Source organism: Aythya ferina, assembly GCF_964211825.1.
Source record: "Aythya ferina genome assembly, chromosome: 9".
NCBI classification, from domain to species: Eukaryota; Metazoa; Chordata; class Aves; order Anseriformes; family Anatidae; genus Aythya; species Aythya ferina.
The window spans coordinates 6,280,446-6,308,383 of record NC_140305.1 but is presented as its reverse complement, the minus strand read 5'-3'; the positions used below and the strand labels follow the sequence as shown (position 1 = coordinate 6,308,383).

Genomic DNA, 27,938 nt, shown 5'->3' with positions numbered 1-27,938 from the left:
AGAGAGAAAGCCTCTGCAAGTTGTCTCTTTTCAGAGATGACAAATTGAATCGAGAGGGTAATAGCATTACCTCGCTGTTGCTGAGCTCAAGCTAACATGTCGCTTCAAGTTACAACGCTGTTCAAAATGTGAAGCATTTTACCATGTGTTCCTGTAGCTGGGTACCAAGGGAGGGGGAAAGTCGTACCCTCAAATATTGCGCTGTGCTCTTATCTTCCACACAAATCTTGGCTGCCAAAGTTCATAATAAATCATGTGAAAAGAAAACAATCAGTGACCTAGTAGATAAAGCTCAAGTTGTGTTCTAGTCATCAGCTCCAAATGCAAAGTGTCATCTAAGCATTAGCGCTCCCTCTCCAAACAGTTCTGCATAACGCCAAGAACTAAATTTTATTTCTTCAGGCACCTTCCTCTTCCCTTCCCCCCTCCAAAAAAAAAAAAAACAAAACAAAAAAAAAACCCACAAAAAAACCCACCAGCATGTAGTCATTTGCATATACTCTGCATAGAGTGTATATATATATATATACATATATATATATATATAGCTCAAACCTAACTGCTTCATGGATTTTTTTTTTTTTTTTTTATAAGTAACAAATAAGATGGTCTATTTGATGCAAATATTCAACTTCTACATCTAGCTAGTGGCTGCTGAATACCTATATTGCTTGTTTCTGATAGCTCCCAGGATTCTCTCCAGATAACACATTGACAGAAAATTTCCAGTTCTGTCTTTTTTACATCTCTCCCCTGTTCCATGGATCCCGTCAGCGTACTAATCTGCCTTATCCAAGGATAAATACCAGTTTTCTAAACCAGAAAACTGGAAAAGAAAAAAATACCAGTGAACAAAGACATCAGCCCTCGTTTTCAGTAAGGATCCTGGACACACCTGCTGCAACACCTACAGTTTCCATACAGAAATATGAGGTGGTTGATAAGCGATAGCTGCAAGCTGTACTGGGACCCACTCCCTTTTCCAGCCCCCAGCTCCTCTGCAGGGAGGTGTGTGCTGGGGGGCTCACCCCTGGCTGCGGGAGCGGCAGAGCCACAGGTGAGCAAAGCACACTCAGAAGCGAAGGGCACAAACAGCCTTCATTCATATGGCACAGGATAAGCAACTGGAAGTGTAAAAAAGGAGCTTTTTTTTTTTTTTTTTTTTTTTTACCATACCTACAGGTCAGATATTTTCATGCCAGAACTACAAACTGACTTCCTCTAATGCCTTTTATTTTTTTTTCCTCCATTTGTAATGTTTGCAAACATGACCATTAAAGGCACAATTCCTAGGGCAGCCTACACAGATGTTCCATTTCAGAGTTAATAACGGGAGATGGGGCACATCTGTAGTGCCGTACACTTACTGCAAGTATTTTAGCATAGGCAGCCTCACAATTGCTTTCCATATCAAGGCAACATTTAGATTTTACTTTGCTCTCCCAGGGCAAACAAACTCGCAAGAACGTGCAGCAGAGCTGGGGACTTAAAAAACCCATTCATAAAGGAGGCCCAGTTTATCTTCCAGGGTCAACACTAAATCCTAACAGTCCTGGTAGGAAGCACGCCCCAGGGGCGCAGCAGCTCCAAGGAGGCAGACAGGCCAAGTGCCAGCTCGGCAGCTGACAGGAGCCCACCCTCAGGTCAGGATGCCTCGGGGTCTTCTGCGCCCTGGGACTTCTTGGCCCCTCTTCTTTGGGCACCCCGATCACCCCCTGCCCCCAGACCTGCGGGCTAGGTGGTCTACTTGGGATCAGCTTAGCTCCTGGCATCTGCACAACGTGAATGATGATGTTTTGAGCTAAACACTCTTCTACTTGTCTACATAATTGTCTCCACTGTATTATCCAGACATAAACTTCAATGATCTACAACAGACCAAGGGAGGAAAAAAAATGGTTAGGACTGTAACACACGCTTTATTAAGATGCAGTAGCCTCCAGTCCTCTTTATCATGCTGCCTATTTGAGTAACACATGAATTTTAGTGGAACCAGGACCATCAATTCCCGTCACAGACTGGTATGCCTCCCTGCAAGGCTCGATGAGGGTTTATTTTAGATAGTTATGCAATTAACTGCTTCTAGCCTGCCTATAAACAAAAAACCACAGTGATAACACCCATCCTGAACTGCAAGGCAAGATGCAAGAGGCACAACCATTTTTCCGAGCTGCCCAGCAGCTTCCACCATGCCGAAGCCAGCCCCATGTGCTGCTCTCCCTCTGCTTCTCCAAGGAACTGGGGCAGACAGGGATCCCACAGATCTCCTGGGAAAGGACAGGATAAGTGCCAGTGCATTAACTGCTGCTGCCCTGTTCCCTTGTGGAGTTACTACCACAGGCAGAGGGGCTTGAGACCAAAGCTCACACCACACAGCAGATGACAGGCAGACACCTGGCCATGCTCAGCACCTCTGGGCATCCCCCTCTGGGCATCTCTTCAGGGCTGCTGAAAGCTTCCACAGCTCCTAGTAAAGCCTCACTTCTCAGAGCTCTGCTCCCACAGGATTTGCCAGCAGGGAACCACAACCCAGGCTACCACTAGCTCGTGTTGGGGTACAAGGTGTGCAGTGCTCTGTTTGCTGCCACTTTGCCCAAGCCCACCCTTCTGTAGCAAGGGATGAGGTAAGTTGCACTGATGATTCAGACTCTGACATGCTGCAATTTCTTCCAGATCTTTCTCAAGTCATTATGTTTGAAACTACTACTGGGAGGGAGACAACTACTTGTTTAAATGCTGTTGAAGTAGTTTATTTAACCATTAGATGTGGAAAAAAAAAAAAAGTTTGTTTTATACATACACTGGATTTTAAAGCATAAGATGCTTAAACATCAGCTTTGCAATCATGAAATCCACGCTCTCCGTCCTTGTGACCAGTAGCCACAACCCCTGCACTGGATAATGCCCTCAGCTGATAATTAAAGCACAGCTTGGATTGGATCCTAGCTACTATAGTTGCCATGACTGCAACACACGCCTCTATGGGCAGCAATGCTCTACTCAAACCACTGCCAGACCTCATGACAGCTACTAAATTCTCCGATGTTACCATCACCCACTTACGTTTACGTTACTGCTCTGTATTACAGCTGGGTGTCAGGGGATGTGCTTTGGACCTGATCATAGCATCCTTCATAGAGAGGAGAAAGAAACAACAAAAATATTTTCCATTGCTCAAATACTATACCTGATCACTCTGACAAACTGGCAAAAATACTATCTGCAGCGTCTTGGCAATATATATATATATATATATATGTATGTATATTTTACCAAGTAAGAGCCACACAGTACTAAATCGCTGCCATCTCAGACCTGGGCTGCTTCAAGATGGTAAAGTTCATTCTGCGTGGATCAGCAAGGAAGAGCAATACCTAGGTGGTCAGCACATTCTCCATGCTGAAGCAGTGACTTGTAATGAAAACAACCTTGTCATTATCCCTCATAAAGCTATACTGCTTATTTTATTCCAAGCACAAAATAAAAACAAACCAGTTTTAATTCAGAGAGAAAATGACTCCCGGAGACAGTGTCTTTCAAGCCCCCCTCTGTTACAGAACTGAAGAAACTCACTAAGCCGGGAAGTGGCGAGCTGCAAACATCTTGCTGCTGCAAACAGTTTGCAGCAAAGACATATGGGAGCTGATTTGCAAACAACTCGATATATATTCCAGCTGCATCCTGGGTGAAAGGAAAGGGGTTTTGTCTATCTTTCAGGTTTGTTTTTGTTTTTATGATGAACAGACTTGGTAAACATTTTGTAAGCTGTCTGCTGTTTGGAATTCCAAGTCTGAAGTAAAACACGACTGCACTACAGGCTCCAAAGCTGCTCGTCTCACAGATAGTAACAAAACCCATCAGTAAATTAAACAAACAGAACAGTTACTTGAGCCTATGAGTAGCTCGCAGCTTTAGTGAGAGATTAAAGTAACATTTCAGCCGTGTTTGTGAACAGAGACAGCAAATCTACCAGGAGAATAATCTATAGTAGCAAATAGCCTGTCAAACGCTCTCTCCCTCCGATTACATAGTCAAAGAAAATAAATGGCACAGCATCTGTAATAATAATTCTGACAACTCTGCTGATTAAAGTATACCGTACCATTATGATGAGAGTCCTGGGTCTGCTCATTTCATCGTCGCTATCCAGCGGCAGGATTTCATGTGACAACTCCTCTCGTCGCCGTCGTCTACAAATATGTGGACAGTTCCTCTGTACCACAGAACGAAAGGCTTGAAGCAGAACAATGCTGGCAGCACAACCCATATCTGCATCCTGAAGCCTACAAAATAACTTCTATGTTTATGCTATGTTTGAAAAACAGTGGCTCCTTGTCCCTGAAAACAGCCTACAGTGCAGCTGCAGCCAGCTCACTCTCCAATCGCTTCCTTGAGCTCTGATCATCTGATCACAACCGAATAGCTTGGATGCAGATAGAGGAAAGATTTGATCCACTGAAACTGAAGCACATGCAGCATTACGATCCTTTGCTCTCTCTCCCCCTCTCCCTCTGCTTCTGAATTCACACGAGAAAATGTGCTCCCTCTCTTGTACGATAAGCCTCCTCCTCTGATTCCAGTTTCATGGAACTGGAAGTATGAAAGTGCCGAGTCCAAGCACACCAGCTGCTCCTTACACACACAGCCATCAACAACTGGCAGGATCAGTTCACATACCTTTTAAAAAAAGTCATGTGCAGCAAAATAATAGCAAACATCTGGAAAGTTATTAGCTCTCATTAGCAGCATTGCTGTTTTTAAAATACTTCGCTTAGGGGTGTTTTGATGCTAAAAAATGTTAGAGCTCACTGAGGGATTTGGGCTGTAATCTTTTTGCTTCTTGTGATTTTCTGAAGCACAGCAAGCTCATTTGAGTTTTAAATGTAGCTAGTGGAAAAAAAAATCTGGACTGCTTCATCCAGCTCATGTTAAAATAGCCGTGGCTCTATGAGAACCAGCAGTGTTCAGTTCTGAAATGCCTCTCAATAGCGCAGTTGTTGTGTGTTCCCACACATGCATTTGTTCTGCAGAGTAAGGCATTTTTATGTCTACATAGGAGTCTTGTTTGAGAGGGGTCTCTGCTAACGGGGTCTCACACTGAAAGAGACACTGGGGACTTGCCAAGAAGGGTAAGGGGAATGCAGTTTAGTCTTTTACCCATCGGGATGCAGGCAGCTGCAGGCTGGCAGTGGGAACAAGAAGCTGCCCTTGCTCCTGCCGGACAAGCCACACAAGCAGCACTCAGAGGTGCTCGGAAATCACACAGCTGACCTGGAAACCCAGCGTGGGCTAATGGTGCATAGCGTAAGGTAAGAGCACTCGAGAGGAAGTGAACACTAAAAATATATACAGAAAATGGGTTTCTCCTACACATTGGGAAGACTAAATTTCCAATATGGTTCCAGAGAAGCTGCTTTTAAGCTAATATGTATAACTTTATTATATGTGCATCCAAAAACATATTTACCTTTCATCAGAAGGCTTTGATTCCTAACGAAAGCCACGAGAGCTTTGTCATCAATTTCCTTGCAACCTTATAATGCAAGTTAATGTAATCTCTGTAAATAACACTCCTCCTCACAACCTCAGGCAGGAACTGCACTGAAAGCATTCCATGGAAATGTTTTCTTCTGGCTTTGATTAGAGTTTAATTGCTTAGCACTCTGGCAAAGGACACAATTTTAATTAAAGCATTCGCCAGGAAAACTAAATACGTCCTTTAAAAGCAGTGAGCCCATTGCTGCTATTTCTTGCCCAGCTTGCTTTGAGTGCATCCAGAAAGGGCAAGGAGCAGCAGCGGGCACAGCCCAACCCCACACGCGGCTCTGCCAACGCACCTACCAGCTCGGCCACCCGCACGGCTCCGACTCCACGTGCTGAAAGGCTGCGTGTGCCCACCCTACAGAGGAGGCCATGTACCACGCTTATTACTTGGACTTTTCTAATGTGATTACAAGAGCACAGTGGCACAACTGTGTGATTTCTGCACCGAATCTGCAATTCTGCCTGCTGCTGCTGTTGTTTATGTTTCCCTCAGTCCCCTGCCTGCTCCAGAAATGAGGCTGATACCTTGGCCACACAGAAGATGCACTTGGCAGAGCTGAATCCCTACTCTAATTCCAGCAACATCAACATGGGCTTGGGTGACATCCTGCATAATGTCTGTTGCTGGCTGTTATGGCAACTGTTCTGCTACCTTGGGGCTGCTAGCACATCCTGTGTGTGCCTGCACGACATCTTCTGCTCTCCAGGGTTCAGCTGGCAGGGATTTTTATGAATTTTGGTTTCCAACACTCACACACACACACATGTGCACACACACATGGAATAGCATCCTAGGGCTCGACCCAAAGCTTTGCTTTGCTCCCAGTGAAGAATCTCATTCATTTCAGTGGTCTTTGGATCAAACTGTTCCCTGCCAGTGGTCCGAGTGACTTCATTACAATTATTTGGGGATTAAGATATTATTAGATACAAGTAGGAATGACATAATCCTGGCATGGCATCTCCTACCAAAGAAAAACAAGACTTAATCCAAAATGAAGTAAACTACAGAAGCCAAAAGCAGCTAAAACTGTACGTTCAGGCCATGAGCAAAATTCAAGAACTGCAAAAACTTAGCTAATGCACACAGGGAGGCAAGTAAAAAAAAAAAAAAAACAAAAAAAAAACAAAAAAACAACAACAACAAAAAAAAAAACACACCAATCTGTGAAGAAACAAAGAACCTAAAACCCAAACATTTCTGTTTTAAGGAAATCTCACAAAGCATGGGAAGGAAAAAAGGAAATTTCCCAGCCCAATAAAAATGCCTGGACATCCCATGCAACACACACAAATTTTGTTTTTGTAAATGTGAGTGTATGCTCAGCAGCATACATTATGCTTATGCACCAACTATTAACAGCATTAGTTACTCTTACAGTGAAACATTAAGCACTGTTTTGTGTTAATTAGGACTTTAATCCAGAAGCCGAATTCACTGAAACCCTTCGGGAAGCAAAATCCTCCTTTGTGCAAGCAGGGCCTTAATTCCCCATTTTGAAGACTTTGGCAAGGAGGCTGGGCTCAGGAATATCCCCATTCAAATCCACCCGCTGCCATTCGCACTCCTTTCTTTACCACCAGTCATTTCAGCTGTGCTCAAGTAGCCATGTAACACCAGCATGACAGTTTACAGAACAGGCTGGGAGGCAGACCATTAGAGGAATCCCGATTTAAAAAAGAAATAACTGAAACACGGAGAGGCAAGAGAGTTATTTTAAACCAGATGATTTCAGTGACCCAGTCCTTGGCAGCTCCAAGGGCTGGGTCTGTGCGGCAGCAAAGCCGTGCAACAGCAGAAGTGGGTCACGCTTACCATGGCTTATAAAGGCTGTGGTAATAAAGCAGAGGTCAAGGGCATCTGGATTCTTGAGCTAGTAGCTATCCATCATGGCTCAGCTTCCACATGAAAGAGATGCCAGCTCTACAAACAGGCAGCCAAGGGCCAAAGAGGTGAACTGACTCTGGCAGGAGGTCTGCAGCGAAGTGTAAACCCCTTGTCTTCCAAGCACTGGCTTAAGTCTCTTCTGAAAATATTGCTGCACTTTTCTTTCCACAGACTGCAACATTTTCTAAAGATACTACCAAATAGTTTCATGCACTCCTCTTTCATAACCCTTTAGCACATCATTTTAAAAGTTTGTTTCCTTCCCACAAGCCTTCTTTATTTCATTATTCTTCCTCTTTGTGTACTTTGACCATGTCAACAAATTTAAGGCCATTTTAAAGCATGAATTATTCTCCTGGGAAGAAGTCTTTAGTTTTTTCCAAGTCTATCTTATGTGAGTTACTATTCCATCTACCACCTCCTGGTACAGACAGCAAATGGCTCCCAACAACACATCGGCAATGTGCTGACAGCTGTCACAGCTCCATGCAGGGACCCACAGTTAGAGCAGAACTGCTGGAAAGGTCCAGCTTGTACAAGTAGCCGGCAAACATTTCAAGCAAGTTACAACAGCAAAATTACATTCTCTATCTTGATGCATACAAAGACCAACGAAGTTTTGGTGAGCTACTGTCATCTCTCAGCATGATATAATTTATCACTCCCATCACCCTTCCAAAACAAAAGGAGCTGGCAGACATTATCTTTCTAGCAAAGGGAATTTTCCTCAGACACATCAAAAGTCCATGTCTCCAGAATTTGTTTTCTTAAAGGCATTGCAAGGAAAACAGCGAAAATATGCACGCAAGTTTGAAAGTCCCTTTTCATGCTTGGATACTTCAGAACAAGCAGTGGAATCCTAACCAGCATCAGGACTTGGGTCAGAAATATGAAATACTCCAAGAGGCTGTCTTTACAGCAGTCTGCTTGATGAAATAAACTAGTCATGAACGCATCTCCTCTTTTTTCATGCTTCATGCCTGAGGAATGATAGGAACTGAAGCCTTTCAGTGAGCTTCATCTAACTCCCTAAAGCAAGCAGCAGGACATGGTGGATACAGCAGTGTTGCCAATGCCTTTGTCCCTGTTCCCTGCCAGGTTGCATGTGGAAGATGGGGGACTGTGTGGATCCTTCCTCAAGAGCTGACCTACCCTCTCCTCCAGCACAGTTACGTCCCAAACCTTTCACATTTGAGCAGAGAGGCAGTGCAGTGTGAGGCTGAACTACTGCTACCACAAAAAAAAAAAAAAAAAAAAGCGTATGCACTCACGGTTGCTAAAAGCTATGAGTAGCCTCAGAGCCTTCTAATACACCTTCCAGCTGTGGTCTTACAGTAATTTAAAAACACTCATACACTGTATTTCAAGATGTTGCTTCAAAACAGTCAAAACAGTTAAACACCAGAAACAACGAGGTCTCGTGCATGGCAGAACAGGCCCAAGGGTCTTGCCAAAGGTGACTCAGAGACAGCAGGACACGAGAGGCTTTTACATTTCTTTATTTTCCACCAGCTACTCCTCAGTGAACTGGGAAAGAAGCCTTTACTTCACTAAGTGCTCAGAACAGTTTCTGAATGACAGGAGACTTCAGCACGTATTTCCTTCTGGAGGTATCCTTGACTGAGGCACGCAATTCTCAATTAACAGCACCAAGTACAGTCAGCACAACCTCCCCACTTGGCAGTATGTGGTTGTGACTACACGAGAGGCTGAACTCATCCAGCCACCTCATTTCTCAGGCTCTCGCCCCACAGCACTGCAGGACATTCAGGGACACTCCTGGCACTGCCACAAAGCTGCCGCCACCCGCTCCAGAGCGAGCAGGGCTGCAGAAAGCGGGTGTATGGCACCCTCTAGGGAGTAGTACATGAAAGACAAACGCACCGACAGGCACAGCTCTGCTGGCAGGATGACACAAACAGCACGTTTGTTAAATGACTATTTATAAAACCTCGACTTTACACGAAGAAAAACGTGACTGCACTACCCAAGCCGTTTAATGGAGTCAGGCGTGCTCCACCACAACTAGGAGGCGGCCCAGAAGAAGGGCAGCAGGATGAGGGTGGCTGTACGTAACCCTTCCAAACACATGGCTCACGTTGATTGATAACCAGGCCCTTAAGCACAGAGAGCTGGCTGCCTGCAGGCTGTCTGTGCAGCGTGGTGCTGGACATAGCACAGCCAGGCCACGAGGAACCCGTCACAGCGCCGGGCCTGGGCCGGGCAGCCCAATCGAGCCACTAACCCTGCGCCTACAACTCGCTTGTTTTCTGACTCTACTTGCTAAAAACAGAAGCCATCACATGCGGGCATGGGAAAAAAAAAATCTGGTAACCACAGGAAGAGACTGCCCATGACCGCTTGAGCTAATGCCGCCCTCCTCTCCTCAACAGTGCTTTCCTTTCATCTTTCACATTATGCCTGGTGGAAAGGGCTGCACCGAAGTTGCATGGAATACTCTGAGTTACTACCACACCACACGTGGCCAAAATACAGAGCTTTTCACCTGACAGATCCCTCAACAAGGTTCGCAGTAACGTAAATGTACTGCAGCCATTTAACAGATAAGGAAGCAGACAAAGTGACAAAAAAGACTGAAGTAAGGATTTCCAACAGGCTGGTGACAGAAACTGGGCTGGAACCCAGCACAGAACGTGACACACGCATAACTTGCATGCAAATAATTGCTGCGTTCCTATTTCCAACCCAAGTGAAGCCTCCTGATGATTCACAAGTCATTTCTCACTTTGGTGGGTACCTTATTACTATCGCAGCCTCCGTGATGGGATTACTCTCAGGTACTTTTCCTAGATTAAGTAAAATGGGAGAACTGTAATCCACAGGCAGCGATTGAAATCTCTATTTCAATGCACTTCAGTGGCTTTTGGATCTAACACTACATATTTTATAGACTGGCAAAGAACATTATTGTGGTTTCCTTAAATATGCACCAGGAAATAAAAATGCCTTTTTTTTTTTTTTTTTTTTTTTTTTTAAAAGCATTTGCTTTATAAGAAATTTTATTATCCCATAAAATGGGTAGACTATTATTTGGAGCTACCAACATTCATCCGTTGTCTGATGCAGCACCAAAAAAAACCAAACAACATATATTAAGAGAAACTCTGGAAAGGAAAGAATTTTCACCAGAAGTAACAACTAAGGCTGGGCTAATGCTTTAGGAAGCAAATATTGTACAAATAAGCCATAGCAGAAAAACAGTCAGGAGGAGATGCACCGGACAGAAGTTGTGATGAGGGAAATTGCAGTTAAATACAATAAAGTCACTTCCCCATGAGGGCGGTCAAGCACTGGAACAGGGCACTGCAGTGCCTGTGAGCTCTCCATCCTTGCAGTCTCAACATTTGACTTGCCAAGGGCCTCAGCAACCTGGTTTAGTTGGACTTGCTGTGAGTGCAGAGCTGCCCTGGACAACCTCCAGAAGCTCCTTCCAAGCTACATTATTCCGTGACTGTGTCAGAGCATGGCTTATTCAGCCCAGCAAAACAGAGCCCAGATTTGTGCCCTGTGAGGGCAAGCACTGAACACAACCAAAGCGGAAGAGCTGCTCAAGCCAAAGCCTAAACACAAAGGCAGGAACAAGTGACTATAAACTGACCATTTAGGCCATACAATTTCACTTTGCAGAAGGCTCTGTTTCCAACTAATGTAGGAAGGAGCAGAAGAGGCTTCCAATCAGGCTTCTTTCAACTCAAAGTCCTTGCTTATTATTTCAAGACAATTTCACTTTGAGACAGTCTCCCATATGCAAAGAGTTCAGCCAGGAGCAAGGAAACAAAATGGATAATCTCATTCAATTTTCAAACATAAGCTTCCACAGCTGGAAAATGAGGCACAAAATATGGATGTAGGAAATGCAAAGCAAAATTTGTACATACAGGGGCTAGCAAAACCTGCATTGTCTCAGGTGCTGATGTCTCATCACCCCACTCACCCCAATGGAGTGGCTGCAGATGTATCCTTTTATCTGATAGGAAAGATCCCACAGGAAGAATACATATTATTTCCATAATAATGTGGCTTTGGATCTTTTTTTCCCCTTATCAGTGCCAAAAATCCAATGGCAGTTTTTTCCAAAAGGAAGAAATTGAGAATCAGGAATCTGGAATTTTTACAGAACGTAAACATTAAGGTCTTTTTTTTTTTTTTTTTTTTTTTTTTTTTTTTAAATGCTGCTCAAAAAGCCACAAACTTGATGGGTCCAGGCAGAGCAATCCAAGCGGCCTGCCCCCTTTTCTTTATGCCATGCATGTTCCAGCCCTGCCACTTGCAGGAGTAAAGCGCATGGGAAAAATCATGAGTTTCTACACAGAAAAACATGTACATAGGTTCCTCTTGGCATAAAACATCGGCCTCCACTAGACTAATCATTTTACAGAAGTGGGGGCTGCCTGTATGTTTGTAAACAAACCAAAAAAAAAATGCACCCTGCACGTTTCCAAGTGATTTTACAGAATCCTAGAACGGTTTGGGTGTGAAGGGACATAAAAGGCCACCGAGCTGCAGCCTCCCTGCTGTTGGGCAGGGGCACCTGCCCTCATCCCAAGCTGCCCAAATCCCATCCAGCCTGGTCTTGGGAATCTTGCTCCAGGGATGGGGCATCCACAGCTGCTCTGGGCAGCCTGGGCCAGGGCCTCACCACTTTCATGGTGAGGACTCTTGCTTTACTTTTTCACGACACAAGAATGTGCTCACAATATCAAACTGACAACAGCTATTTTAGCATCTAATGAGCTACGTTGTGGTGTTCTGTACCCTGGACAGCTTTTCTGTGCAACATGTGTTTTTCATTTCACATCTCCTGTCAGGCTTTCACTCCCTTTTACTTGAACTCCAGAAGAGAATAAAATCATAGAAAAACAAAAACTAATGAACCTGTGTTGCTGGTACCAATTAACATTCACATCCACAAGGCTCTTTATTCAACTAAACACAAAATTAGCAAAACCAACCCAACTGTAAGTTGTTTGGTCTATATTTGTTAAGCTGTAACACAGTCTCTACAAACATATGTCTTCTGGTTGGTATTTCAGGGGAAAAAAAAAAGTCTTTAGAAGAATAATATTTTGATTAGTAACATGTGTGTTTTGAAAGATTAATACTGAACTCCAAAGGAGATTAAAATATGAGCAGAAACTACAAGCTAAATACACATATGTGCAAAGAGCTTTCATTCTCACTGAATGAAATGTCTGTTTGCAAGCCATTTGTTTTTATTATTCATCGTACCTGCCATTAGTACTTTTTATTAACTGATATTCACAAAAATTCCTCTTCTTGTAGAAACATTTCAGAGCATTACTAAAGAAAGAAAAAAGATTTAGCGTGTAACAGGAGTGATGTCACTCTGTATTTTGTTTTGACACATCTCGAAAGAACTTCCAAGGCATCCTAATAATTTTAGGTAGTGCCCAAATGTTGACCTCTTCTCTATTTAGTCTTCCAGGCCCTCTTCACCCAAGTAGAAAATAAAGAACAAAACAGACAGACAGTGCTTTTCAAGATGTCTTAATTATTTATGCTTGCAAATGCATTGATTTATTTTAGGGAAGCAATCAGTTCTCTAATTGCGCTGAACATGCAATTACATTTTAAAATAGATGACCAGCTTCCTGGACCACCCTCTCATTCTGCTGGCAGCTGGGCATTCTTAAGGGCCTCCAGTTGAGAAAGCACAACTGCATAAGTAAATAATTTAAATGTTACAGGCTACGTGCTGGAACTTTAACCCTATTTTTTTTTTTCTCTCTCGTTCTTTTTTAAGGAAGTAAAGCGCTCTTGTTGGCTATGCTGCCAAAGCTTTCACTAGAACCTCTGACATCCAAGTGAAGAAATGAAAATACCAGATTTCCTTCAAGCATCTTTTTTTTAGACTCTGAAAATTTCAGACCCCACTTCCTCTTAAAACTGCGGCAGAAATTAAGATGCAGAGATAGCATTCAGCATTCATTTCTGCCAAAATTTACTCTGACATATAATTAGTGCTCCAATTGGATTCCAGTCAGACATTAATGATCATTTATCACTTTATATGTAACATGACAATGATTTTGTGGTAACAGACTTGCAGCCAACACAACAGCTCTCACCTTGCTGTCATTCATGCTTTCATCAAGCAGTTCACTAAGGTGGGAACAGTTACATCTAAATAAGGGGATGTACATGCAGCTAAACACACTCTGCCAAGCATAAGGTCAGGCCTGGCTACAACCACTCAGTCCTTCTCTTGACGTAGTGACACTGAATTCAACCAGATTACTCTTCACAAAGATCAGCTGGCAGCTGACTGAGGGCAGACGCTGGGTGGAGGTGGAAAACGCAGCACGTGGAGCGATGTGCTGGGGCACAGCATCTGCACGGGCTTATCGGCAGATCTCGCCCTCCAAGGCAGCATCTTCTGGCTTTCAAAGCTCACAGATCAGCCCCTGATCTGAGGGGAAAACAACACAGAAGCTCAAGTACCATCCATGAAGGACTGCTAGGCCCTAAGGGAAGGCAGTGCCCTAATCAACTGAAGGCATCCTGCCTATGAGACACAAGAATCAGGCATGGTGAGAGGATAAGGCTTACGATAAAGAGATTCGCCTCTGTCTTGTTTCTTCTGCTACCCCTGGGTTGGGGATAGCGCTTGCTTGGCATTTCAAGAGACCAAAGTACCAATCACCTTATGAAAGTGATGGAGAAGGGGGGCCCGTCACCTTATTCCACATGTAGATAGATGTATGTATCTCTTCTGTGGGACGCACGTCCTCCAGGCACACTACAGCTAGAGAAACCCAGCATCTACCTATGAGAAACAAGTGCTGAAACAAGCTCTATCCTGATCCAGAAGAGCACCAATCTGAGCCCATACTTCGCAGGTAAACTGATCCCCACTTCCCAGCTCAACTATGCAGATAGAAGTCTATGTATTTGCATTGGAAAGATGCTCCAGTGGGGCCAAAAAACTAACGGAAAATTCTGTATTTAAAAAAAAAAAACAAAAAAAAAAAAACAAGTCCACACAATCTATTTAAAACAACAGAAGATATTTAAATCTGGCTGTTTTTGGCATTGTCTTTTATTCTTTTCATTGTTATAGCCATACCACTGTAGCAGCAAACACCGATGCCCCAGCAGGGTTAGTATTTATGAGAAAGTAACAGAACATCAAACAGAAGAGGAAATAGTGAGTGTTTCCTGCCAAGCTGTCTAAAAACAGTCATACTGTCAGCACTTACACTTCACTAGTTTTCATTTCTGTTATCTTACAGACAAAAAAAGTCTGCTAAGCTGAGCCCGTGATAGTACCAACTAGAAAGTATTATTCCTCTCCAGTCACAGTTCACTTTGTTATTTTTGCACCCTCAAGACTGAAAATATTTCCAAAAAATTCTTGGTTAGTAAATGACAGCAGGACTTGTTTGGCATATTGGCTACAGGGAAAAACAACCTGGAGCTCTGACACAGACAAAAAGAACCTGCCCATCACCATTTTGCCACCTTCTTTGTGCCCTATAAATTCTAGCTGCAGTTAATTAAATGAAACAGTAAGCTGCCTATTGCTTCCATGTAGTTTTCTTCAAGAACAGAAAATGTCTTCATAAACAAGAACGAGAGGAGAACGGTATGACAACGTGTTAGGCTTTCAGTAGTATAGGCACCAATCTCAGTGTGGTTCCCCACAAAGCCCATTATTGAAAAAAAATGTTTGGTGACAATTCTTTGGTTATTTTCCTCTTTTAGGAAGTGGCACACACTCCAAACCATACCAAATATAACCTCACCCCCTCCAAAGGGCAGCAAAGAATCACAGGCAAACACTCAGATGCCCAGGCAGCTCCAGATACTGGTGAGCAGAGGACTCACCCTCAATAGCCACAACTAAAAGGTGAAGAAAAAACAATGATCTTCTCATCCCTAAATATTCCCAGTTAGTATCATCTACCTACGTTCAGCAGCATTATATGAAAATGCCTCTAGCTTCACTGTTTTAAGCCTCCAAGCAAACAAAAGGAAGGGAAGTGGGGAAAAGAAAAAGAAAAAAAAAAAAAGAAAAAAAAAGAGGGTGCATGGGGGAGGAAACACGTGAGGGGGAAGATCTGGATTTCTTTTAACTTCTTTAGTTTTAATTCCTGTAATTCTCGTAGTTTGATCTATTAATAACCACATATACAAGGACTTCTTGTTTTTTTAAAGGTCTCATCATTTTAACTGTCAGCAGCCAGTTGATACACAGGCTTTTGTGCAACCACAGCTGTTTTACCAGAGCAAAACAGCAAGCCCAAAGTTAGTGCTTTTTGTTGGAAATGACCCTTCTCTCCCTCCCAGCCCCAGTGCATGCCTGCCTTCCCCTCTGCACAGGTGACGCTCATCAGAAGTGATGCAAACCACACCAGATTGATTCAAGAGGGGCTGAGTGTCACTGCGTGCTCCTCTGCAGTGGCTGTGCCATCAGGGACTTTGGGGAATCCCCTCCACCCCCCTAAACCTGTGCATGCCACATTACTCCAAGGAAACAGATGGTAGCCCTGGCAGCCACCTATTTGCTTAATTGGTTTAAATATTTTTAAAATAGACTTGATACAGATGCATTAAGACATTTCACCGTATACACAATCATCTGTAAATACTGCGTAAGCACTGAACGGGGATCCACTGGTACAGAAATGCTTTAAGGGAACAGACATCTGACAGATTCTTCTTTGAAAGACGAGTCACTACCTTTTATTTAAATGATCTTTTATCTAGCAAACAGTTGTTCCAATAGCAATCATGTCTATAAACCCATTTGTGTGATGTAAAATTTTATACAAAAGCTAAGAGGGAGACTTGCTACAGAACCCAAAGGCTTCATGTGGACCATATGGGGGTGAGAGAGGCATGGCTACAGCAGCATAGCACTGGAGAGCCGCTCAGTGAAGAGAAGAAGAGAGATTATTGGTTTGAGGAACACGGACACAGAGTTCCTGGAAGAAGTGGGTTTTAAGATGGCATGGATGGCAATAGGGTGCCCAACACACAACCGACATACTGTTCCCTGCACACAGGGAGGCATTAGTGGGGGCTCAGAGACGAGTGGGAGAGACACAGCAACAAGGACCGAGGACTGGAAGGAGCAAGGGCAGCAAAGCAGGGAGTGGGAAGATACAAGAATAAAGAATTGAGGGCAAGACAATGATTAAGTGTGGCATAAAGGCCGTGTCGAGTAAGCTTGTAGGGTTCGCACTGCAGGAACAAGAAGAAAAAGGCAGATAAACTTCATGCCAATGCATGGCAATTGGTGTCCTCCTGTCCTGCCACTCACAGTGCTCCCTGCCACGTAAGTTACAAGTAATTTCCACCCCAAACTGCCCTGCAAACAGTTACCCCTGCTGGCGGAAGGATACAAAGAAGCCAAAAAGGATTTTTGTACCACCTTGGCTACATGGTTGAAGTAAATAAGTATCAGGAAGCTTCTGAGATATGCACCCATGGAAGAGGTAAATCTACCTAGATTGAAACTTCTTTTTTAGTATAAATTACAGACTTCTAATGCTGCTGCTGTACCACAAGTTATTATTCAACTAGGAAAGAGGGTAAGCTAAATTTCTGCTCATGTATTTCCTTCATCTCAGTTTGATAAGTTCCCCTAACCAGCCTCAGAAACAGCTCTTGTTAATTCTGGTGGGGCTACGAGGATAAATTCATGCAGCAATTCTACATAACATCCTATGACTTAATTTCAACCTGTGCTAGCCGTGCAGCCAGCTAATGAAATGGTGTCAGCAGAACAGAAGCACCACACAGTGACACAGCTTAATGAGACAAACAGCTGTTACTGATGTAAAAGGTGACCATGTAAAAGGGAGGTGTGAGCTCTGAAACAGGCAGATGCATTTTAGTAACTAATTTTCAAACAAGAACTACATACGACACTTCACTTCTGTTTTGTTACTGCAACTGCTCTTTGTTTGCTTGTAGAAATCCACCTGCTACACACGAATGGAAGGAAAAAAAGTGTTCCTATACAGTGGCAATGGGGACACGATAGCTCAGCACGTTTTATTATGCACTGCAAGTGTGTGAACACAAAAGACACGGACCACATGGTATTCTGGAATAAATACCAAAGTCTGCTCAACACTGCTTTTAACACTTACTCATCACTCCCTTTCTCCCTGCAGAGGGAATCACCAAGCCAGAGGTGGGGCCCAGGACTTGCTTGCCCAAGGACTCTGTCTGTCCATGTGCCGTTGCTCTGTACCATGCTCTTCCCTGTTTCTCTCAGCCCAGTTGAAGTCTGAAGGCATGAACCAGCTCCTCTGGCCCCTGAACTGCTTTGGAGACTTGAGACCACTCTGAGGCTGTTCTAAGAGAAGAGCTGCAGGTGTTTGCCAGCAGTATTCCTGTAACACGTTCACCAATTTCTTTGGTAGAAAGAAAAAAATATATATTTTTTAAGAAGGCCAGGAGAAAGTCTGCACATTTCTATCTTCAGAAGAGACTGATATTGCTACAAACACCTCATGTTAATACATGTCCTGCCAAATGCAATGGAGGCATTCCTAACAACAGGCATCAAGCCCAGCATGTGCCTTGGTACTTGCACAGCAATGTGAAGAGCTCCTTCATGGGACAGCCTCCAGAGATGACGTTATTTAAATCAGCACGGTCCAACCAACAGCCCCCAGACTGATTTCAGCCCAATGCTTTCACTCTAAAAGACTCAACATGCTCCAAATACTTTCTCCTGTCCTGCTCACATTCTGGGAAGGAGTGCTGTGTTTGCTTCCAAAGGGCAGAGAAGGGAGCTTTGGAGACCTGTCCTCCTCCCCTTCCCCAGTCTGCACCTCCACCGCATGCAGTCTCAGGCACAAGCAGCCTTTCCTTTCCCTGTTCTGCTGCCTTTTGGGCTTGGCCTCTCCCCTGGGGCCACCAGAGGGCCAAGAGGGCAGGAAGGCAGGGGCTGGGGAGAGGAAGAGGAGGCAGCACAACAAGAATCTCACAGCAGAAGGGGATGGAAGAAATTGTTTCAGGGTTAGAAGCCACTGGGGCCAGGAGATACCCCGGTGGTTCTCCCCCACCTTTGTGCCACTTCTCTTCCCCACAGCGGAGACAATCTGCTGAAAAATCCAATGTAAACTTGAGACAACAAGAAGGGAGAGGACCTGGGGCAGGCTGTAGGCAGAGATAATGGCTGACAGGCAGGAGCAGGGGATTGCAAGAAATGGAGAGGTGCAGGGGCAGCGGGTTGGTACCCAGCATGGCTGGGACAGCAGCCCCAGGAAGGTTGCGCTGTGCTGCAGGGCTTGGCGACACCAACCCTGATGCCTGCCCTGCAGTAACCCTCGGCACAGAGCGAGTGTAGGAAACAGAGCAGGGGAGAGGAAGGTAAGAGCAATTAATCCTAATGTTGAGAAGAAATGCAAAGACAGTGGTAGAGGTGTTACAGGAAGACTTGTGGTAAACACCTGCAGCTGTAAAGGATTCCTCTCTAACTCCCATAAAAGACAAAGGCCTGGGTTGAACTCCAAGTGAAATGTTCTTTGGAAGTCAGAGGAATCCCTGGGGCATTGGTAGGAGCTGAAATCCTACAAGGGTTGCAGACCTCCTCAGATTCTCCCAGAGCCTGGCCAAACCTCATATCAGAGAAGGGTCTCACACTTGAGAAGTCTGTTTTCTTCAACCTGTGCCAAGCTCTCCCCCCCAAAAAAAAACAAACACACAGAAGACCTAGAATAAAGACCACTGAGGAACTTGCATTGAGACACAGACACTTTAAAAAAGTAAATGGCATTGTCTGTGCAGAGCCATTGCGCTCACCACATGGCGAGCCTCTAGCTCAGCATGAGGAGAGGCACAGGCACAGGCTTTATGAAACACCTGAGCAGCCAGAACTTCATTCTTGCTGGTAAATCAGAAGAACTCATTAAAAGCAGCTGACATACATCAGCTTACTCAAAGAAGCAAAAGCTAGCAGAAAACATACATGGATAAAAAATGTATTTAAATGTCAGCTTAAAAGAAAATAAAATAATAATCAATTTATATTAACAGAAACCACAGATGAAGTTTACTTTTTTTCTATGCTAACCATGCTTAGCCATTGCAGTTTCAGAGAGATGTTTCTGTACTACTCTCGTTCATAAATAATGACACTCAAAGAAAGTATTTTTTCCCCTTTATTGTATCCAGCTCGGGTGCATTCATTACATTACATTATATCTACATCATTTAATTTAGGTCAACATGTCAAAGTAACCTAGAATCATGTTTGCCTCAAGTCAGCTGAAGTTACTCTCAAAGATGAAAAGCAAACAAGCCAATTTCAGACTCAACAACACAATTGCCTTGTACTTCCCCCACACAACATGAATCCAGACGTGGAGAACCACGCTCAGCATTAAGACAATCACTACGAAGCTGACAGCTTGCTAAATAAACACAATACCAACCACACAACAGCCAGAGTGTGAAGGAAATCTTGTAAAAAGCTAAGTGCTAATTAAAATTGAATCAACTGGTAACTCAAAATGTAATAGGGTGTAATGTTTTCTTCAATTCTTTGGGAATTTTGATTCGAGGCTGCAGGGATAAGACATGGTTCCACAGAGGCAGCGCAGACCCCTGTTGTGCTGAGGCATCCAGGCCCATTTCCCTGTAATTACCTGAGATCCTGATGGTGGTAGCTACAGTCCCCACTGCTGAGCTGGCCACACAGGACAAACCCCCACATCCCAGAAACATCTCCAGGTTTCCTCATGTGTTGTGTTTTTCTACAAGCCCAAAGGCCATCTACATTCTGCCACCTGACATTCCAAACCACCCAGTGTTCGGGTTCCAGCTGCTAGCAACCTTACAGTACCCAAGCCAGGGGGCTTTTTGTGGATACTAACCCCTGAGAGCAAGCTGGGGAGGTGAGGCTGGGCAGCCCCATCCCCAGCTCTCTGTGGGAACTCCCTCCTGTGTTTGTAAGGCACCTTGCAAGACATGAAAACAAAGAGCCAGCGTGTATGTATCATCAGAAAAAAAAATGGTACCAGAGATAAGAAGGAGCCTACTAAAAATCTATGTAACCTATGTGTTTAGGTTTTAATTACATACCAATGACAGAGGGGGAACAAAATAAGACTACTGTACTGTGAGACCAATCTAAAAAACAAGGAAGTGGAGAAAGGTAAAAACAAACAAGCCTCTTGAGTTTCTCCTGTAAGAGAAAGGCTCTCTGAGGCTTCATTGACACACCTGAGCAGTTCGCACTAGCACAGCTTGCTGCCCTCGTTACAGTGCAACTCGGAGCCTGGTGGTCTTCTGCTCTGAAAGGGACAAACTGAGGAGAAGCACACAGAGAGCAAGCAGCTCTTGGTTCTCTTACATTTTAGAGGAGAGGGGAAAATTGCCTGGGTCAGCAATGAGAGCAGGGGGCAGACTGCAGAGCAGCTGTAAGTCAGGCAAGCGATTTGGCTGAGCGTGGCAGGGCAGCCCATGGCAGCATTGAACTTGGAGACCGTTGTTCTGAGGCTCACTGTATGCTCACTGTGAGATCTTGGGCAGTTATCTTTTTGTTTTCTTCTTCTTATCAGCAAAACCAGAATAAAGTCAGCATAACGTAAGAAAATGCAGGCAGTATAAAGCAGACAAAAAAAAAAAATATATCATCCAGCTTCAGAGAAATACTGTTGATTTTTGCAAAACGTAGGCAATCCTGAACTGGCAAGTGCATACTGTTGTAAGACTTTGTTATTTGTGTAATAATCACACCCATGTCACTGCTGCACAGCCTTTTGACCTTGTGCTAGCAAAAAGTTACAAACATGTTTTGACTTCTGGAAGTGACATATGCACCACAGAACTGCCTGCTAAAAGCCACAACACTAAACCTCTTCTCTGCCCAGCCATTCTCCAAACCCAATAAAAGGCTCAGTTTTCCAGATTCTCCCTCTCTGGAAACTGCTGTTCCTCTTCCCTTCTCCAGACCCCTTATTTAACCTTGTAAGCAGGGGGAAAAAGTTAATGCGGCTTCTATAAACTGAGATCATGTTGAGTTACTCAAGCTGACTCACTTCCCATCAATTCAAAACAAAGCATTATTCAAGTGACAGATTCAAGACAACAGCAAAAACTACATTTAAACCAAAGCGTTTAAATACACTCCCTGTGTATTTCATATTAAGGGTTCATTTGCACGAGTTATTCACCAACCTGACGAATCTTTCTTGCAGATCTCTTCATTTCTTTCCTCCGTTTCATCGTCTTCTTCAGCCTCTCTTTCCCCACAAAGTCTTTCCTCTTTTCCCCCATTTTCTCCAGTGCTTGTGAACTCTTTCTAGACCATTTTCTTCCTTTTTCTCCTCCACCCTCTCTGTGGCTTTCTTCCCTTATCTCTCTTTCTTCATCTGTGCGTCAGTTTGATCCCCAGTACAAGCCTCAAATGAAGTTCCTAGAATTACTCAGGAGAAGAAATTGGCCCCTTTGTCTGCCTGCAGAGGAGGGAGCCTAGCAGCTGGAGAATGTGCAAACAGTACATTCTTGTCTGTGCCCTTTGCTTGCTTTGCTCTTACATCTGGGCTCCAGCAGCCAGCTGAAAATGATCAGATCCTCGTCAGGTCCACACCACTGCAGGTGTCCTTGGGATACCCCAGCTGAAGAACAGCTATGATATCATTTGAAATCACTCATCAGACACAAAGACTTAAAAAAAAAAAAAAATAAAAAATGCTGATTAAGGAAATTACTTATAATGTTGGGTTTTTTCTTTGAAGATGTAGGGGATATTAAAGATAAGTTTTGGAATGCATACTCATGAGCAAGTTTCACAGGTAAAATACAAATATAAAAAAAGTTTTTTAAGACTTCATTATAGTTGCTAACATCCTAAACGTACCTGACAAGTTGTCTGTCCTGAAGAGACGACGACAACTCAAACACAGAGACTTCAACAGCAGAATCTTCCCAGGCCTAGACTGCAGATAACATTCCCTTCTGCCTGTGCAATGAATAAGCTCTTTCCTCAACCACAAAAACGGGGATGAGGCTTTCACTCTGTGCATGTTTTTAGGATTATTTCACCAGGCTACCACCTCAGCTTTAACCAAAGAGAAAAAGGAAAAAAAAGAACAAGCTAATACAGTAAGAAGTCTACAGAGGAATAGACAACCATCTAGTAGATGGCGTATGAAGCCCAGGCATGGACATGTATGTATAAACACATACAGCCTATTTATCTGTAACAGCATGGTACATTCACTGTCTGTATAAATGCCTTACTTCAGTTCACACTGGACAAACAGTAGACATCAGAATATCCTCAGAAGAAAGGAGCCTTTCACAGCCCAGTTTTCAAAGTACTTCTGTCCTTGGAATAGCTCAGCTAACACTGTACCTTCTAAACAAATGAAGTTTTCACTGGGGAGGCAATTTCATTCATTGGCCTGATTTTGAACGTGGAAGTCTAACCCGAGCGCGGCTGCGTGATGAGAAAAGGCCACGCAGCCGGGCCCAGCGGGGGTAAGGATGGTCAAAGCTCCGTTGTTGTTATCACTCTGGGTACCAAAGCAATGGGTGTTCTCTGTAAGCCTGCAAGCAATGCAGATTACTCTTCCTTGGAGACTGCCATGCTGCTAAAATCACCATAAAACAAAACAGAAAGTCACAAACACTTCGTTACCTACCTTCAGAATTAAAAATCATCTCTAAAACTAAAAATACAGAGCTACAATGCAAAGGGAGCCTTTATTACTTGTGAAGAACACGCAACATAAAACACACATTGGAAATAATTGGAACCTGCTCTTTCAAGAAGGAATTGCACCACCCTCAGGTAAGATAAAGACCCTTCCCCCCTTAAAAAAAAATAATAATAAATAAATAAAAAGGGAAGTCTGTGTAATCCAGATTCCAGTCAAGAAAGACAGCCAGTGTAGGGTCATTGGACACCACAACTTTCTCCACTTGGCTGCAGCATGACGGAAAGAAACCTCTGCCAAAAAAAAGACACGTGGAGCAGCAGCCCAATTCCAGCCTGCTATTAACTTGGTAAACTGCAGAAGAGAGACGAGGAGCAAGACCCCCCACAGGCCTTTTATGAAAGCAGTGTCACAATACTTTATGTAAAGGATGAGCGCTGCAGCCAGCAGTACTTAGCCAAATTAATTGTGACCTGGAAATATCGATATAGTGCAAATTTTCATAATAACTAAGTGGCTAGCAATGGGATTTCAAGAAGCAGAGTGGCCCACCCCTATTCTGAAAACTTGCAGAGAAACCTCGCTGCAGTTGCAGGCAAACGAAACAACAGACACTAGTTTCCCTTTCTTGCGCACAGCTAGTCAGCTTCCTAGGAACTGAGTGTTCACACTGCAGATTTCTAACAAAGCTTTTCTGTTAGGACATAGACAGAATTTTGTGACAAAGCTTCAAAACACACTAAATTATTTACCTTCTTTTAGATGGTGCTGATCAATTTCACTGACTAGTTTTTGTAAATTGCCCTTTCCAAAAGAACAAATTAGTTAACAGGAAATAACTGAGCAATTTTTGAAGCCACCTGAAGTGCTGCCACACACCATTAACACCTGACAGTAGCACCCCCTTGCATTTGCTGAAGACTCCGTAATTAACGTAGGATGTCTTACCTGTGTTGAAATGCTGCAGCTACTGCACTGCCAATAAGATATATAACTATATACATAAAGTATAAAAATATATGTATTTCCCACTCAACCTCTGTTTCCACTTTATATCTTTCATAGCGTTAAAAAGTTACTTACCCCATCCCCTTAATTACTCTGACGCTTTTTTTTTTTTGTATTTACAAACAGAATTTTGAGCTGAATACTTGCAACATCTTGCAACATTTTTTCTATGTTAAGCAAATAAATATGAACAAAATGAAGGGAAAGCACACAGCAGAAGAAGTGATGTATTTGAGGGCAGCAAGGAACTGACAGACAAAACTCGCTATTCCACTGTTCCCTGGGAGTTAACACCAACAGGCATTTGCTCCCTGAGCTCCTACCAAATTGCTAAGACATGAGGGACCCCTGCTGCAGGGGCTGTTACAAATTGGGCTGACAGAGGCCCAGCTGCAACTTCGTACAGGACAGACACAAAAGCAGTACCAGAAAGCTCAGTTCATCCACCTTTCCACTTTCCCTCCTTTGTAGCAGCCAGTTATTTACAGGCCCTTGACTGCTGCAGCAGCGACCTGCAGGATGCTCCAACACAAGATTTACAATGCCAGGTTTGGCACGACTGGATCATGAGGTGCTGAAACACACAGAACAAGATGCAAGGGGTGCCAGCACGCCCCATGGAACACAGCAGGTTTTTCTCTTCTACAGGAATATTTGCTTCTGGTACAAAAAACAAAAACAAACAAATGAACAAAAAAAAACCAACCACACCACAACCAACAAAAAACCACCAGTGCCAGTCCAGCCAGAGCACTGAGGTCCTGTGGCGCTTTTCTACAAGAGCAATGTGGCATCCTTATGCCTGCAGCACCGGCAGGGCACCAGGACAGGGTCGTCCCCACAGGTGATGACTGGAGAGACCCGTGGGGATGACAGCACCGCCCAGCTCCGAGCCTCGTAGCTCTGCAGGGCTGGCACAGCAGCAAGGGGCCTTCTGCCCACTGGCTAAGGCATGACGACTAATTCATCTTGTTCTGCCTTCGTGTAGCTAGAGGAGACTTCATCTGGAGGACTGGAGCATTGTACCCCAGCAGGAGTCCTCAGCATGAGGAACTATACGGAAATTTGGCTTTCACGAGCAACACTACTGGCAATCCCAAGAAGTACAGTAAAAAGATGGTAACTTCATTAAGTTTCTCAGAGACATACATAGTCAACACAGCAAGCAACCAAGGCTTCAGAACCGTTGTGCCTGCTGGAGGATAAAACGTAACATCTGGAAGCCCCTCGGTGCCCCCGCTGAGCAGCATAACTGAAACCAGAGTCTGGCCTGGCGTCTTCCAATCTGAACCTCGGTATCTATAAAGGACCATCTCTGCAGACCTGCCTGCGTTTGCCTTCAAAACCAAACCCAAAGCCCTGATGAAATCCTGCAGCAACACGTTTCGTCACGGCGCAGGAAGTCAGACGCGCAGAAGTGACAGATTCTGCTCGCTGCCCTGCAACTGAAGGCTGGATGTTCTACAGAGAGGTGGAACAAAATACAACTCAAGCGCACGAGCAGTAATTAAATGCTATGTTCTTCAGTTATCAGCTTAAGATCTGTTAGCAACAACTGGAAAACAATTAAACAAAACCCCAGTTCCCTCCTCAAGGGATCCAGACCATCAAATTCAGATGTGCTCCATCAATCTCCTTCTCAGTTTTTCTCGTATTCTTGCAGCAGAGACAGAGCAGAGCAAGAAGTTCTTCTAACAGAACTTCATCTCTAGGGCTTTAAGTTGCCATTAGGTCGCTCAGCTGCTGTACGGACTTTAACACATGCCCGTAGGGGACCACGACCCAGCACAGTGCCTGGGCAGCGCCCAAACCAGCCGCGATGGTTCGGGGAGCATTTCCACAGAGCCTTTAGAGATGAGGAAGCCTCTACCGGGCTGCCACGGGTCGGGAGCTCGGGAACGCTTCACGGAGACCTCCAGGGCTGGCTGCAAATCCGGCGAAGCACAGAGCGCGACTCGGCGCTGGGACAGCACGAAGCGCGGGGCGATGCGGCCCCATGCGGGGAACAAACCCCTCGCTTCCTCGCCGGGGAAGGAGCCCCTCGGCTCCCCCAGCCCGCAGCTTTCCAAGCCCGGAGGGAGCGCGTTATCAGACCGCCGCCCGAGCGAGCGGAGAGGCAGACGGCGCTCCGCGTGCGCCCAGCCCAGCCCCGCACCGCCGGTGCCAGGCTCCCTGCTGGGGGCACGGCAGCCGCCCGGGACCCCCTCCCCGACCCCTCTCGCCGCTCACCCGCTGCTGGAGGCGGCCGCTGGCGGCGGTGGCCGCGCTGTGCCGCAGCTCCGCCGCCTGCCCCGGCCGCAGCAGGCTCCGCGTGAAGCGCCTCGTCCTCTCGCCGGCCATGGGCACCGGCAGGCGGGCGGGCGGGCGGGCGCCCCTCGCTCCGGCCGCTCGTCAGGAAGCGGAACTCGGCTCCTTGCCCCCGCCGCCGCCGCCCGAGCCCGAGCCCGAGCCCGCTCCTCCCCGGGCCATGCGCAGCGCGGCGGCCCCGTGCCCGGAGCCCTGAGGGGCGGCCGCGGCTCGTCCCGCCCGCTGAGGCGCTGAGGCGCGGGGCCGCTGCCGCCGCCTCCCTCGCAGCGCTGCCCCGCGGCCGCCCCGCGGGCTCAGCCCGGGCACCGCGGGTCCCGGGTGCTCGCTCGGCGCTGGGCATCGTCCGGTCCTTCCCCCGGCACTGACACGCTTACAGGGAGGCATGTTAGCCCACAGAAATCACAGCCTGTGTTGGCAGGAATGCTGCCTGACGCCTGAACGTGCGGCTGTGGTGCGAAGAGCAGGGGGTATTTAGAGTTTCTGTGTCTGAGTTTCCTCACACAAGGGCACTGAAACTCCGCTCCTCGTGCAGAACTGCCATCACCTGGCTGCGCCGGGAGGCGTAGGACAGGAGGCACCCGAGTGACTACACAGCTGAGCATACGGTGATCTGCCTAAAACAGAAATGAAGTAAAACCTGGGTGACTTCAGCTGTAAACCCTAAGTGTAAGGGAAATGTGGAGACTGAAAGGCGCTGTGGCACAGAAGGCAGCAGGGCTGGTTGGCAGGGCTGACTGCTGGCCCGGAGGAGGGCATGGTCTCTGTTCTGCGCTGGGTGGCTTTAAATCACAGCAGGCACCACGTCTTGCAGAAGCACATACCCATGAGGGATCCAGCCCTATGTCATGGAGCTCCTCCTGGTTTGGCTTTGAGTTAAATTCCACCCCCTGTTGTGACAACAGAGAGTTTTGAAACGGTTCCCACGATTTACTTATCCCCTCTTCAAAAAAAGTAAACAATAACTGCAGCTGCTTTCTTTCCATTCTCCATACCTGTGGCCAAATCACCGATGAGTGACCAAGAGGAACAGCAAGGACAGCACAGCCAGGAGTTCAGGTATTCCTCTGCCCGGTAAACCTTTCTCAGCCAGGTGAATTATCTGAAGTGTACAGTTCAGTGCCCCAGTAGTGGTCTGTAACCACCAATGATACTTGTCTAGATATTCCTGCCATTCAGCAGGTGTTACCTTGGCTTATGTCGGAGATGATACCTGTTTGAAGCTAAAGCTCAGTAAGAAAGTAGCACTGGACTGGGATTTTTTGTCTTGCTCTGTTGAGAAATATTTCACACACACAGTGACTGAAAGATGGAGACTCCGCTCATTTTGCAAGCCATCCAGATAAGCCTCATTCTAGGATACTTGCGAAGAGGAGGAAAAAAAGGAAGAGTAGCTTTAATGACTCTAAGGAAGCATTCTGCCTCAATACAAAGATGCAATTTGCGATACATTTGACTGCAACTTGCTGCAGACAGGAAAGCAAATACACATTGCATCTATGAGTACATTCAAAGTGCATTCATTC

General features: G+C 45.2%; 1 protein-coding gene across 10 annotated transcripts in view; it reads right to left on the bottom strand.

Annotated features, from left to right (window-relative positions):
* Positions 1-26,525, bottom strand: part of DOCK10 (dedicator of cytokinesis 10) — a 151,295-nt gene extending 124,770 nt beyond the window's left edge. For 2 of the 10 annotated variants that reach the window (XM_084529461.1, XM_084529462.1), the window contains exon 1: positions 26,338-26,525. In XM_084529461.1, the coding sequence (XP_084385587.1) occupies positions 26,338-26,448 (111 nt within the window). In that variant the 5' untranslated portion in view covers positions 26,449-26,525. Of the gene's footprint in view, positions 1-4,102; positions 4,460-21,616; positions 22,033-26,337 lie in introns of those variants that run through there. The other 8 variants (XM_084529452.1, XM_084529453.1, XM_084529454.1 and 5 more) reach the window with 4 other exon arrangements.
* Positions 26,526-27,938: the final 1,413 nt, after the last annotated feature.